The 13,046-nt window shown below is 43.9% G+C and overlaps 1 protein-coding gene across 2 annotated transcripts in view; it reads left to right on the forward strand.

Annotated features, from left to right (window-relative positions):
• The window catches only part of CORIN (corin, serine peptidase), a 521,516-nt gene that overhangs the window by 423,704 nt on the left and 84,766 nt on the right, over positions 1–13,046 (forward strand). For both annotated transcript variants that reach the window (XM_063920973.1, XM_063920972.1), the window contains exons 18-19: positions 2,128–2,177; positions 10,640–10,814. In XM_063920973.1, coding sequence (XP_063777043.1) covers positions 2,128–2,177; positions 10,640–10,814 — 225 coding nt within the window. The remainder of the gene's footprint in view (positions 1–2,127; positions 2,178–10,639; positions 10,815–13,046) is intronic.

Consider the following 13,046-nt stretch of genomic DNA (forward strand, 5'->3'; position numbering starts at 1 on the left):
ATCGCCCTGTTGAATGGGGATGTCAAACTTTATGCTAAACTGATAGCTTTTCATTTTAATGCTTACTTGCCCTCCCTGATACACTCAGACCAAGTTGGGTTCGTGCCTGACAGGCAAGCCTCAGAAAATACCTGAAGAGTTTTTAATTTGATTGACTCACTTTTTGACGGAGAGGGATTTCTATTGCTTTCTATTGATGCTGAGAAAGCATTTGATAGGTTAAACTGGCTATATATGCGCACTGTTTTGACTAAAATGGGTTTCCGTGACGAAATCTTGGCCTCTATTTTAGCATTGTACAGCTCTCCTACAGCAAGGGTATTTAGTAATGGCTTCTTGTCGGACACGTTCCCTATCTCAAATGGCACACGTCAAGGTTGCCCTCTCCCCTTTATTTTTTGCACTAGCGATAGAGCCTTTAGTGGCTAAAATCAGATCTGATGGAAACTTCCCTGGGTTAATACGTGGCGGAACTTCGCGCAAACTTAACTCTTCTCTCCCTCATCTTCATGACATTTTAGCTAACTTCAGTGATGCTTCTTTCTTTAAATTGAACACTACAAAGACGGACGCTCTTCCTATTAACTTACCTGATTCTCTTATAGCCACTCTACGTTCTCAATATCCTTATAACTGGAAACCTGTGCCCCTTCTTTACCTTGGAATACATATTTCCCCTTCTACCTCCTCTCTTTTTTACATAAATCCCCCCCCCTCCTTGCGGCTCTTCGTTTTTTTAACTAAAATCATTTTGGATAAGGTTAATTCATGTTCTTTACCTATTTCACTCATAAAAAAAAGACGATTTCGGAGCGTTTTTTTTTGGAAAAAAATCGTCAGTTAAGTGCTTAAGGGCCACATGGACCCGGGGCTGAAAATGATGAAGGGCCTATTATGAGAAGCAGGTGGGTGTGACCAATGCTATGTGGGTGTGGCCAGTGCCATGTTAGTGTGTACACCCCCTACACTGTCAGCCACAATGTCTCCCTAAATATGTAAAGGTAGAAAAACTGCAGAATTTATGGACGGCTGTTTAGCCAGCTGGGCAGCTGGTCATTATCATGCTGTAATGATGATGGGCCTATTTTTATGTGGAGGCCTGGAGCTATATCTCCATCTACCCCATTGTTAATCTGGCCTTGCCTCAATCAATTTGATTTAACAATTTGTTATTAGGCTTGGATATCCTTAAAACCTGGACTGTTAGGGTGCCTTGAGGACCAAGTTGGGAATACTCCAATTTATATTCCATGATGTACTACAAGATATGTTTTTTGGGTTTGTTTTTTCTAAATGCACATACTGTACACATAAACTAAAAAAAGAAAACATTATTCATGACAAACAGACTGAACCATGAAACTTTTTATGGTGATTAAAGTTTAAAGTTGTCCTAGTCCACTTAATATGTGCTATTGGCGAAGCCTGTAACTATAAATGAATCTAGGCTAACCATTTCAGTCACTGAACACATAGGGGGAGATTCAATTACCCTCAGTACACTACTGTGGGTAAAAAATGGAAGGCAGCCTCAGGCATACGCTATTCAGTTAGAATCCCGACTTCTGATGACCCTGTTAATGCCTGCCTGAAAGTTCATGGATTCATGCAGTAACGCGGGCCGTGGCACCTGCTAACCCTCCAGTTATCTGGGATTTTTTTTTTAACCCACCGAGGCAGATAGGGGAAAAAAAACAATCCCTGATCACTGCCGGCTTTGGGGCTAATTGGATAGTCCCGGGCGATCAATTAGCCTGCGTTAATCTACCGCAGCTAATTAAATTCCCCCCATACTGTGTGAAACATTCAGTTTTGTAGTTAGTTAGTCGTTGAGCAGCATACTGTACCTGCATGGTAATGTGGCAAAATGAACTAACAAGTATCTTAATTAAATGGCTGAGCAGACAGCAGTACTACCTGTTCTATGCTGTGGATTGTGCTATGATCATTAAGTTGCATTTCACTCGCCTGTATTAGTGTCTTGCGGCAAACTATTACACTTTATTGTGTTACAAGATTTCAATGCTGTTCTTCCCATTATTCTCTGTATATTTCCAAATACATTCTGGTTATCTTTCATCAAAGATACATCAACATGTCTAATAATTATTTTTATTTTGTTCCTAGGCAACCATGTAAAAGCAAAAGCAAGATTTCTCTTCTGTGTACCAAGGAAGGTAAACCCATGTTTTATTACATTTTCCATAACTACTGTAAATTGCTTATTATTTTTTTTTAACCCTGTTGCCATCTTATGTTAACCTCATAATAGTGTTATTTCATTGTTAATATCCCATTTTATGTACCGTTAGAGGAATCTGACTTGTGCAGTAATTTTAAGCCTATGGTAAATGTATCTTAAACTTCTCTGTCATTTAAATGTAACTTAATAGAAATTAGTCATTCAAGGAATACAATTTATGAAAAAAAATATATGGGCACACACAGACTTCTTTATGTACATGATAAACTAAACAGGGTTAGATTTACTAAGCGCCAATTTTAAATCAATCTAAATCGATGGTGTGTTTCAGAGGCTACAACACACATTTACGAACAAGTGATTTTTATGGTATCCGGACTCTGGGTCGACACCACTTAGGTCAACAGTGAATAAGTCGACACTATAAATAGGTCGACATGAGCATTAGGTCGACAAGAACAAGGTCGACATGCAAAAAGGTCGACATGAGTTTTTTAAAATGTTTTACTTTTTTATACTTTATGATCCACGTGGACTATGGTTGGGAACGGTAACCGGTTCCCTGCCGGAGCATGGCGAGCGAAGTGAACCATACGAGGGGACACGGTGCACTAATTGGGGATCCCGGTCACTTTATGAAGAAAACAACACTAAAAAAACATGAAAAACTCATGTCGACCTGATGGCCGTGTTGACCAATTTCTAGTGTCGACCTAGCCACTGTCGACCAATAGGTGTTGGCCTAATGGGTGTCGACCTAGACACTGTCAACCATGAGTCCCATACCTGAATTTTATATATCTACAGTATCTCTCTCTCTCTCTCTCTATCTATATATATATATATATATATATATATCCCTTTTTTATAAAAAGTTGGTAAATACGCAGTTTAGCCCCTGAAACACTAGATCGATTTAGATCGAATTAAAAATTATTAAAATATATAAATAGAAAAGGATACTTAATAATAAAAAAAGAACAACATTTAGTGACCCTGGTCTAACAGAGAATAAAAAAAGGAATGATGATAATAATAATAATTGATGGCATAGCTGGATCTAGACCTAATGGGGCACTAAGCAGTTCTGGGACTTCATCCTCCGATCTTTGTATATGGTTTGGCAGAAGTGATCTGATCATTTCCTCTGAGGTAGCTCTTAATACAAGGAATACACATGTGTACCACTGGGTGGTAGATCTGATTATCATTGCTGATAGATTAATCGTGTTGCTACCTGATACTGCAACCTGTGTTCCATCTAAAGAAAGCAATCTTGCAAATAATGTTAAATGGAACTAGTCAGGGAAAACCTAATGTGCAGAGTTGCACTGACTCTCAGATTTTCAATTCATCCCTTCCCATTCATCCATCCATCCCTTTCTTCTCATTTATTTATGCGGGTAGTATACTGGCGTTTCTGGATGCTGGCAGTTGGAATACCGATGCCGGAATCCCGACACGTAAGTATGCTGGGACTCCTTAGGGTCAGACCGTGTGGAATGGGTGGTTAGGTTTAGGCTGCAAGGGAGGGTTAGGGTTAGGCTGCAGGGGGAGGGTTAAGGTTAGGCTGCGGGAAGGAAGGGGGGTTAGGTTTAGGCACCACTGGGGAGGATTAGGGTTAGGTTGCGGGGTTGGGGGGGTTAGGGTCAGGCTGCAGGAAGGGAGAGGTAGGGGGGTAGAAGAGGAGGGTTACCTTACTTACCTTCCAGGTGTCGGGATGCCACTGTGTGTGTTCTGACCGCCTGTATACCAATCACCGGGATCCAGATACCATCCCTTTAAAACATGCAGCTCCCAGTTCTTAATGCTCAGCTGGAGGAGACATTATTTGTGCCAGCCCTGTCTACATTTCTGGTTGGAATCACAGTTTCGTGCAAGTTAGCAGAAAGCAGAGAAACATCTAAATAAAGAAAATAGATGTAGTTATCATATAATGTTATCACACTATGGTGGCTTCTGCAACTTGACAAACAGCTGGAACTTTTCCTTTGTCACTTAGGCTATTGTTATTATTATTATTATTGGTTAGACACCACAAGGTGTATGCAGCATAGTATACACGGGATCACAAAAAAGCATGCAAAGTATTGCATTCAAATAACACACTGGGGGTAATTCAGAATTGATCGTAGCAGCAAATTTGTTAGCAGTTGGGCAAAACCAAGGCCCTCATTCCGAGTTGTTCGCTCGGTATTTTTCATCGCATCGCAGTGAAAATCCGCTTAGTACGCATGCGCAATGTTCGCACTGCGACTGCGCCAAGTAACTTTACTATGAAGAAAGTATTTTTACTCACGGCTTTTTCTTCGCTCCGGCGATCGTAATGTGATTGACAGGAAATGGGTGTTACTGGGCGGATACACGGCGTTTCAGGGGCGTGTGGCTGAAAACGCTACCGTTTCCGGAAAAAACGCAGGAGTGGCCGGGGAAACGGTGGGAGTGCCTGGGCGAACGCTGGGTGTGTTTGTGACGTCAACCAGGAACGACAAGCACTGAAATGATCGCACAGGCAGAGTAAGTCTGGAGCTACTCTGAAACTGCTAACTCGTTTGTAATCGCAATATTGCGCGTACGTCGGTCGCAATTTTAAGAAGCTAAGATTCACTCCCAGTAGGCGGCGGCTTAGCGTGTGTAACTCTGCTACATTCGCCTTGCGAGCGAACAACTCGGAATGAGGGCCCATGTGCACTGCAGGGGAGGCAGATATAACATGTGCAGAGAGAGTTATATTTGGGTGGGTTAGTTTGTTTCTGTGCAGGGTAAATACTGGCTGCTTTATTTTTAAACTGCAATTTAGATTTCAGTTTGAACACACCCCACCCAAATCTAACTCTCTCTGCACATGTTATATCTGCCCCCCCTGCAGTGCACATGGGGGGTCATTCCGAGTTGTTCGCTCGCTAGCAGATTTTAGCAGCATTGCACACGGTAGGCCGCCGCCCTCTGGGAGTGTATCTTAGCTTAGCAGAATAGCGAACAAAAGATTAGCAGAATTGCGAATAGAAAATTCTTAGCAGTTTCTGAGTAGCTCCAGACCTACTCACAGATTGCGATCAGCTCAGGCCGTTTCGTTCCTGGTTTGACGTCACAAACACGCCCTGCGTTCGGCCAGCCACTCCCCCGTTTTTCCAGACACTCCCGTGTTTTTCCCTGACACGCCTGCGTTTTTCCGCACACTCCCAGAAAACGGCCAGTTTCCGCCCAGAAACACCCACTTCATGTCAATCACACTCCGAACACTTCAACGATGAAAATTCTTCGTTCGGACGTGAGTAAATCTACTAAGTTTTGGCTAAAATACTAACCGCATGCGCACTTCGTACCATGCGCATTTTGGGGGTCATTCCGAGTTGTTCGCTCGTTATTTTTTTTCGCAACGGAGCGATTAGACGCTAATGCGCATGCGCAATGTCCGCAGTGCGACTGCGCCAAGTAAATTTGCTATGCAGTTAGGTATTTTACTCACGGCATTACGAGGTTTTTTCTTTGTTCTGGTGATCGGAGTGTGATTGACAGGAAGTGGGTGTTTCTGGGCGGAAACTTGCCGTTTTATGGGAGTGTGTGAAAAAACGCTACCGTTTCTGGGAAAAACGCGGGAGTGGCTGGAGAAACGGAGGAGTGTCTGGGCGAACGCTGGGTGTGTTTGTGACGTCAAACCAGGAACGACAAGCACTGAACTGATCGCACTGGCAGAGTAAGTTTCGAGCTACTCAGAAACTGCACAGAGAAGTCTTTTCGCAATATTGCGAATCTTTCGTTCGCAATTTTGATAAGCTAAGATTCACTCCCAGTAGGCGGCGGATTAGCGTTTGCAAAGCTGCTAAAAGCAGCTTGCGAGTGAACAACTCGGAATGACCACCTTTTGCCTTAATCGCTCCGTTGCGAAAATCGGCAACGAGCGAACAATTCGGAATGACCCCCATGGTTTTGCCCAACTGCTAACAAATTTGCTGCTGCGATCAACTCTGAATTAGGCCCACGGAGTGAGAAGTACAGGGGAACGGGTAGGGAATCTCGCCGCAGCTAAAGTCAGCAGGCAGTGGTGAGTTGCAGGGGAAGGCACAACAGCTCAGTGATCCTGTGCCCATCATATGGGTGAGCAGACAGAGTCAAAGTGTAGAAGGAGACAAAAAGCCAGGAGTATGGATGGTCCAAGGGAAGGAACAAGGGAGAAGAGGGCCCTGACTGGAAGTTCACATTCTAAAGGAGTGGATTTGCTGCCACTTCATCTAATTACAAGCACGATAGAAGAAATATATCCCTAAGTAACTAAAAAGAAATGCTCTATTAATTTTAATCCGTAGATATACGTGATAGTGTCTTCAAACAGCTAAAAAATTGAGATAATAATTCTACAACAAATGAGTTAGCAATTTAATAACAATAGTCATTATTACCCATTAATCATACTGTCTTATAATCACTTAACAGCTTGACGTGTCTTCAGAGTAATGGGCAATGGAGAATTTAGATGTTAATGTTGGCTTAATAAAAAACAAAACTCTTCTAGAGGTCAGCTGCTGCTTCATGAAGGATACTGGAGGCTACAAAGGAATCTAAAGCAGAACAGAGAGAATAACAACTTAAATCAAAATTCACAGTGGTGCGTTTACATCTAAGTGGCGTAAAATGCAGACATTTTTCAGCAACAATCAGGTCAGGTACTGCAAAATGCAACCCTTGACTCAAGAACCTCTTAAATAAATGAATTAGTCTGACATGAGATACATTAATCAGGATGAATGACCTAGATGCAAGACTCAAATAATAATAATACTAGGGGAAAAAAGTTTAACCTCACTACTTGGAAAGTCATGTTAGAAGGCAAGGCAAGATATCATGATGATGTATGTGCAATATCAGGTACATCTCTAGGAAGAATTCATCTAGGAACATTCATCAATATATATTTTTTTTTTACTTTTAATAGTCTGTGCAAAATTTCTTTATAATTGAATGAGTAATGGTATATTTTTTTGTTGCCAATCTAAAAAAGAAATGAAAGATAATTACATATGTTTTCAGATTGGAATTTAGGCACAAGTTGATGATGATGATGTTTTGGAAGTCTCAAAGACTTTATTTTTAATTTTTCTTTTTTTCTTCCACAGTCCCTTCCCAGCTTACTAAGAAGCGTGGGTCCAGGACTGTGGATGCTGTTATAGCAGCATAAGGCTATGTCGGTGCTTACGAGGGACGCACCGCCATAGACCTTCATCAGCAATTGCTGACTCAACCATGGCTGCAGGAGCAGGATGGAGCTTACAGAGAAGCCCCGTCATTAGCTCCAAATCCTGGCAGGTGCAGTGAGTTAGGAGTGGGTGGTCAGCTCACGCTGCCGCCGCTCTGTATGTGTTTACTTTCACTATAGGGGGATTACATGTGCGGAACCTGACACCCTCTCCCCAGAACCGCTGCTGTGGAACTACACGGCGGTCAGCTCCCACCGTCCTATGTGAAAGGACCGAGGCTCACTATCCCCATACCACTGCCCAGTTCAAGAGCACTATACATAGATGCGGCGGTCAACTTCTGCTGCCACTCCACTAGAATTCAATGGTGCTAGACGCGGTGGTCAGCTTCCGTTGCCACCGCTATACTCTAGTACATAGACGTGGTGGTCAGCCCCCACTACACTGAGCTCCAATGTTGCTGGACGTGGCGGTCAGCTCCCACTGCCACCGTGCCACTCTAGTACATACTGACGCCCGCCACTACACGTAGCTCCAATGTTGCTAGACGCGGCAGACAGCTCCCGCTGCTCCACTCTGGTACATTGACGCAGCAGTCAGCTCCAACTGCCGCCGCTTTGCTGCATAGCCAGATCACTACTACATACTGTATGCAGCTGACCGCCGCTTACTGTGGGGATGTGGGGGAGGCTCTCATGTATGTGTTCAAATAAGCCCATCACCGGTCCCCATGAGGCTGCACCGCTACTGCAGTGAGCAAACGGTAAGTTCACGCTTCCGCCATGGGGATGTATATATCCATCTCCATCTGCCACTCTGCACTGGGTTAGAGATGTGTGTGTGCGGGTATATATATTGAGGCCCAGTCCAGCTTAATATGGAAGCTGCATGCCCAGTGTGTGTTTAACTTGTACATACCCGTATGCTGTTTACATACCTATGGGCAAAACAGGCTATTAAGCCTATGCTGGGGATATGTATGTATGTATGTATGTATGTATGTATGTATGTATATATATATATGTGTGTGCGTGTGTGTGTTTTAAAAGACTTCATTAAAAATAACATGCTGTGTATGCCATTTTATAATTCCTGTTTCTTCCTCCAGGAATTTGGTGTCGGTCCTACAACACATGGCCACTGGAGGGGGCAGGGGTGTTAGTAGGGTTTCGTCAGTAAAACACATACTGAACAGCATATAGTGTGTACCGGTGATGCACTCAAGCACACTTCAATTATTATTATTATTATTTTTTTTACAAATAACTCATTTGTGGCTGTGTGTTTGCGTAATTACTGAAACAGCATCCACTTGCACAGTGTGTCTTGTACATACGGGTCCAGTTAAGGACCTCTGCCCTGATCCTCCTTTAGCGAAGATGGCAGGTGTGATGGCTGATTTGAAGTCACATTGGTCCGCTGCATGGAAAGAACGTGAGGCGGCTAAGTCTGTTTTTCGGTAATACCGTCTGAGCAGCCACAGCATTCAGAATGTTCCTAGAACTATGCAGGGTTTACAAACGTCCATTTATAGTTCAAGTCCTACATGTATTCTGATGATTCAATGCCAGTCCTGAATATCTCAGGAAACAAATGAGGATTTATTAAATCCAGATAAACGTTTTTCTGTGCAAAGCGCTTTCTGTTTAACTATCCTTTCCCACTATGATAACTAACTGGGAAATTTCGCCACCAGTGGACTCTTTAGTTTCACAACTTTCAAATAAGTTAACTATTCCAGTCTCAGCTGCAATGACGCTTTAAGACCCGTTACAGTGTAAGCTGAGGGCCCTGCTAAATTCCATTTATACTGCAGCAGAAGTGTTGTTTAGACTTGCTTTAGTTGGGGTTTTGGTTAACATGGCTGTAGTTGCATAGGTGACACAGTTCAAGTTAGGCCCACAACAGGTGCATTCCTCAGGCCACCTTTTACTTCTAAACGATCACTTTTGCGAATCAACTGAGTATTTGGCTATGGCATCTATAGATGTTGACCAAGTGATTTCTCGCTATTATTGCGGCCCGATGGCCGCTTTGGTTACAGTCTTCGCAGGTCGAGGCTGATTCGATGGAACAGAGGCATTGCCTTATGCTGGCAATATGTTATTTAGTCCTTATTGGGACATATTAGATTTCTCAGGCTACTGGGGGGAAGTTTGTTTTCCTACCGTTGCCCACACCAGTTCCTAAAAGGAAATACGCTGGTCCAGCGTTCAAATCTTTTACACCTCAGTCCTTTCGAGTCCGTGCTCGAAAAACAACTGTACACAGCAGACGTGGTAGAGGACGTACTTTTCAATAAACCACTAGCCGTCGTCGAAACACAAAGCCAGCTGTACATACACAGATAGGTGGATCCGCAATTTTGTGTCCAAAGGTTACAAAATGGAGTTCAATAGTTTTCCACTGATGCGGTTTTTCAGGACAAGTCTGCCTGTGTCAGCAGACAATAAGGCAGTTTTGTAGACAGCTATTTAGTCTCTCATCCAGTACACAGGTTCAGGGATTTTATTCCAATCTTTTTGTAGTACCAAAGCCGGAGGGGTCAGTCAGACCGATATTGAACCTAACGGGGCTCAATCAGTATGTCACTTACTACAGATTCAAGATGAAATCGCTGCGGTCAGTGATTGTGGGTCTAAACCACAGGAATTCATGATTTCACTGGATCTCAAGAATGCGTACTTACACATTCCAATTTGCCACCACATCAGGCGTACTTAAGGTTTGCAGTACAACAAAGCCATTATCAATTTCAGGCACTACCGTTTGGTCTCTCATCAGTGCCTCGGATATTCACAAAAGTGCTGTCTGTGAAAGTGATGTCTGTGATGATTGCTCATCTCAGCTCCATGGAAGTGATAATAGTTCCGTATTTAGACAACCTATTCAAGGCATTGTATGAACACATACTCTTTCAGCATGCCTTACGGCCGGACAATGTCCTAGTTTAGCACGATTTTACCTACCTGTGATTTCTAGCAGTAGCAGATTTCTCAGCTATCTCAGCCTCAATAGCTATCCATAGTGAATCAGGCCCTTAGTTTGAAGTGTAATAAAGGCGTAGATAATATAGGTGCAGAAATTGATTTTGACTGTGTAAGAAATGAGAGGGTGTGTGAGTATGGGCAAAAAAAAAAGTGGTAATTCAGACTTTTAAAGTGTATTAAGGCAAAATTGCATTGGTACAGCTGTGTAATAAAAATAAATAAAACATCCTCTCCCTTCATGTCATGTTCAGATTGTGGACGCCGCCCCGCAGCCAGAATGAGCAAGAGAATCCTTGGTGGCAGAACCAGCCGGCCTGGGCGATGGCCTTGGCAGTGCTCTCTACAGAGTGAACCTAGCGGACACATCTGTGGTTGTGTTCTCATTGGGAAAAAATGGGTGCTGACTGTAGCACATTGCTTTGAAGGGTAAGTCTGTTCTTACCTTGTTTTGCTTTTGAACTTTGAGCCTAATTCAGCATAAGTTGTAGTTCTGCGAGAAATCGCAAAACTACAACTCATTTCTCTAGCAGGCGGGGGGCCGCCCAGCAGGCAAGTCCACTTTGCATGCCGGTTCAAAAATGCGAGTTCGCTGTGCTTGCATCTTATGGGTTGCCCCCTGCCATCGCAGCCTAGCTATGTTTCGGGTCATACGCAGCCGCCGCGGCCCAGCCTGCAAACGGTACGGACACGCCTCAGTTATCCAGAGCGTACCCCCCAATGCCACAACGCCACTCCCAAAACGCTGCATCACCGCCCCGTCGCCGACCCGTCGTCGCCCCCGCTGGGACTTAGATTGCCTTCATGTCCTCCCACATGCGCGCAGCGGTGTGCGCCCATGCGCAGAAGTGCGGAAACAGCCAAATAGCGATTTCCACATTTCATCATTGGATGCTGAATGGGCCCCTTCATATGGAATTAATATAGTTGTATATAATGTATGTTCAAATGTTCTAATATATTTTGTACCACTGGAGAGACCTTATAGAAAACATAAAAAAAAGAATAAAAAAGCAATAAAGTAGAGAAGTACATACACGGTATTATGACCACCAGCTCTATAGCCAGAGTAACCGTCGTGTGCAGCACGGACAGCAGCTAGACGTTCGCTGAACTATCATTTTAGACACGTCTGGTAGCCACCCCCAGGTTCATTTTGACGGTGAGCTGCTCCACTGTAGCATGTCGGTCGGCTCTAATGCACCTTCGTAGCTAACGTTCACCTCTCACATCAATGGCACGTGGTGTCCCGAAGTTTCCACATCGGTTATTCGCAATGGTGCCATTTGTCCAATCACGATACACCTCCACCACAGCAGCAATCGCACAGTGACTTTTCTTCAACAAGTAGATCTTACTAACTATGAGTCTCATTTACATCCCGACACCTAGCAGGTAACTATGCTAAACCTAATTCCTAATCTCTCTAACTCTAACCATCTAACCCTCCTTACACGCAGCCTGACCAAAAACAGAAGTATATTGTAAACAGTCACAAAATTACCCAGCGACGCTGCTGGAGAGCCGGGATCCAGGGGCCTGAAGGAGGTGCTATGAGGCGCGGCCATGGGGACGCCCCTCAGGCGACATAGGGGTCTATTTACTAAGCCTTGGATGGAGACAAAGTCGCTGGAGATAAAGTACCAGCCAATCAGCTCCTAACTGTCATTTTACAAACACAGCCTGTGGCACAGCAGTTAGGAGCCGATTGGCTGGTACTTTATCTCCAGTGACTTTATCTCCATCCAAGGCTTAGTAAATAGACCCCATAGTTACATCTGCCTCCTATGTGCCGCCACATGGCTTGATGTTACACGTGTCAGCATTGTGGAAGCGCTGAGACACTATGTGGAACAGACAAATAGCGGTGTCTGCCCCTGATTAGACCCCCAGCAGAAGCCAGCGCAGTGTAAAAGGAGGAGGCCACATACACGCAGATCGTGCAGTTTTTTGCTAGATTAATTCAGCGGCGACCTCCAGGGACTGGCACCCCTAGGCGGCTGCCTAAAGCTGCCTAATGGTAGAGCCGGCCCTGAATACGCTCCAACTGAATTTTTCATTTAATCCAAGCAGGTGCATAGTGTTGAGTCTATGGATCCATGGGGCCTCCAGTTTTAGTAGTTTACCACCTCTATCCCTACCTCTTAATGATGTTGGTAGGTGCACTGATGACCATGTGTTTGAGGGATCATAACAGGTAGCCAGCATGTAAGAAGTGCTTGGCAACCGGTTGATCTGCCTGGTGATTACGCAAAGCCTGTTTGATGGCTTTGATGCATGGCCACTCTTTCTCAAGCTGTCTTCGTGGTTTTGCCCACATAATGTTTGTTACATGGGCAAATGATGACATAAAACACATGGGTCATTTGACATGTTAACACGTTTAATTTGGAATGTTTTGTTACCGTGTGGGTGCTGGAAACTGGTACCCGTTTTCATATGTTTGCACATTGTGCAATTGACGCATTTGTAACAACCCGGGGATCTCAGAAAATTTGCTGCTAGTGTATGGGTGGAGAAACCAGTCATATAAGTGTAGACCACAGTATCTCGAATGTTGTGTCCCCTAGTGAAGCATTTCATAGGGCATTTATGTTGAAAACATTTAAGGTTTTTATCAGTTGCCACTATTGTCCATAGTGCTTGAGTGGCATGCTGGAT

The sequence above is a fragment of the Pseudophryne corroboree genome, chromosome 1 (assembly GCF_028390025.1).
Source record: "Pseudophryne corroboree isolate aPseCor3 chromosome 1, aPseCor3.hap2, whole genome shotgun sequence".
Lineage (NCBI taxonomy): Eukaryota > Metazoa > Chordata > Amphibia > Anura > Myobatrachidae > Pseudophryne > Pseudophryne corroboree.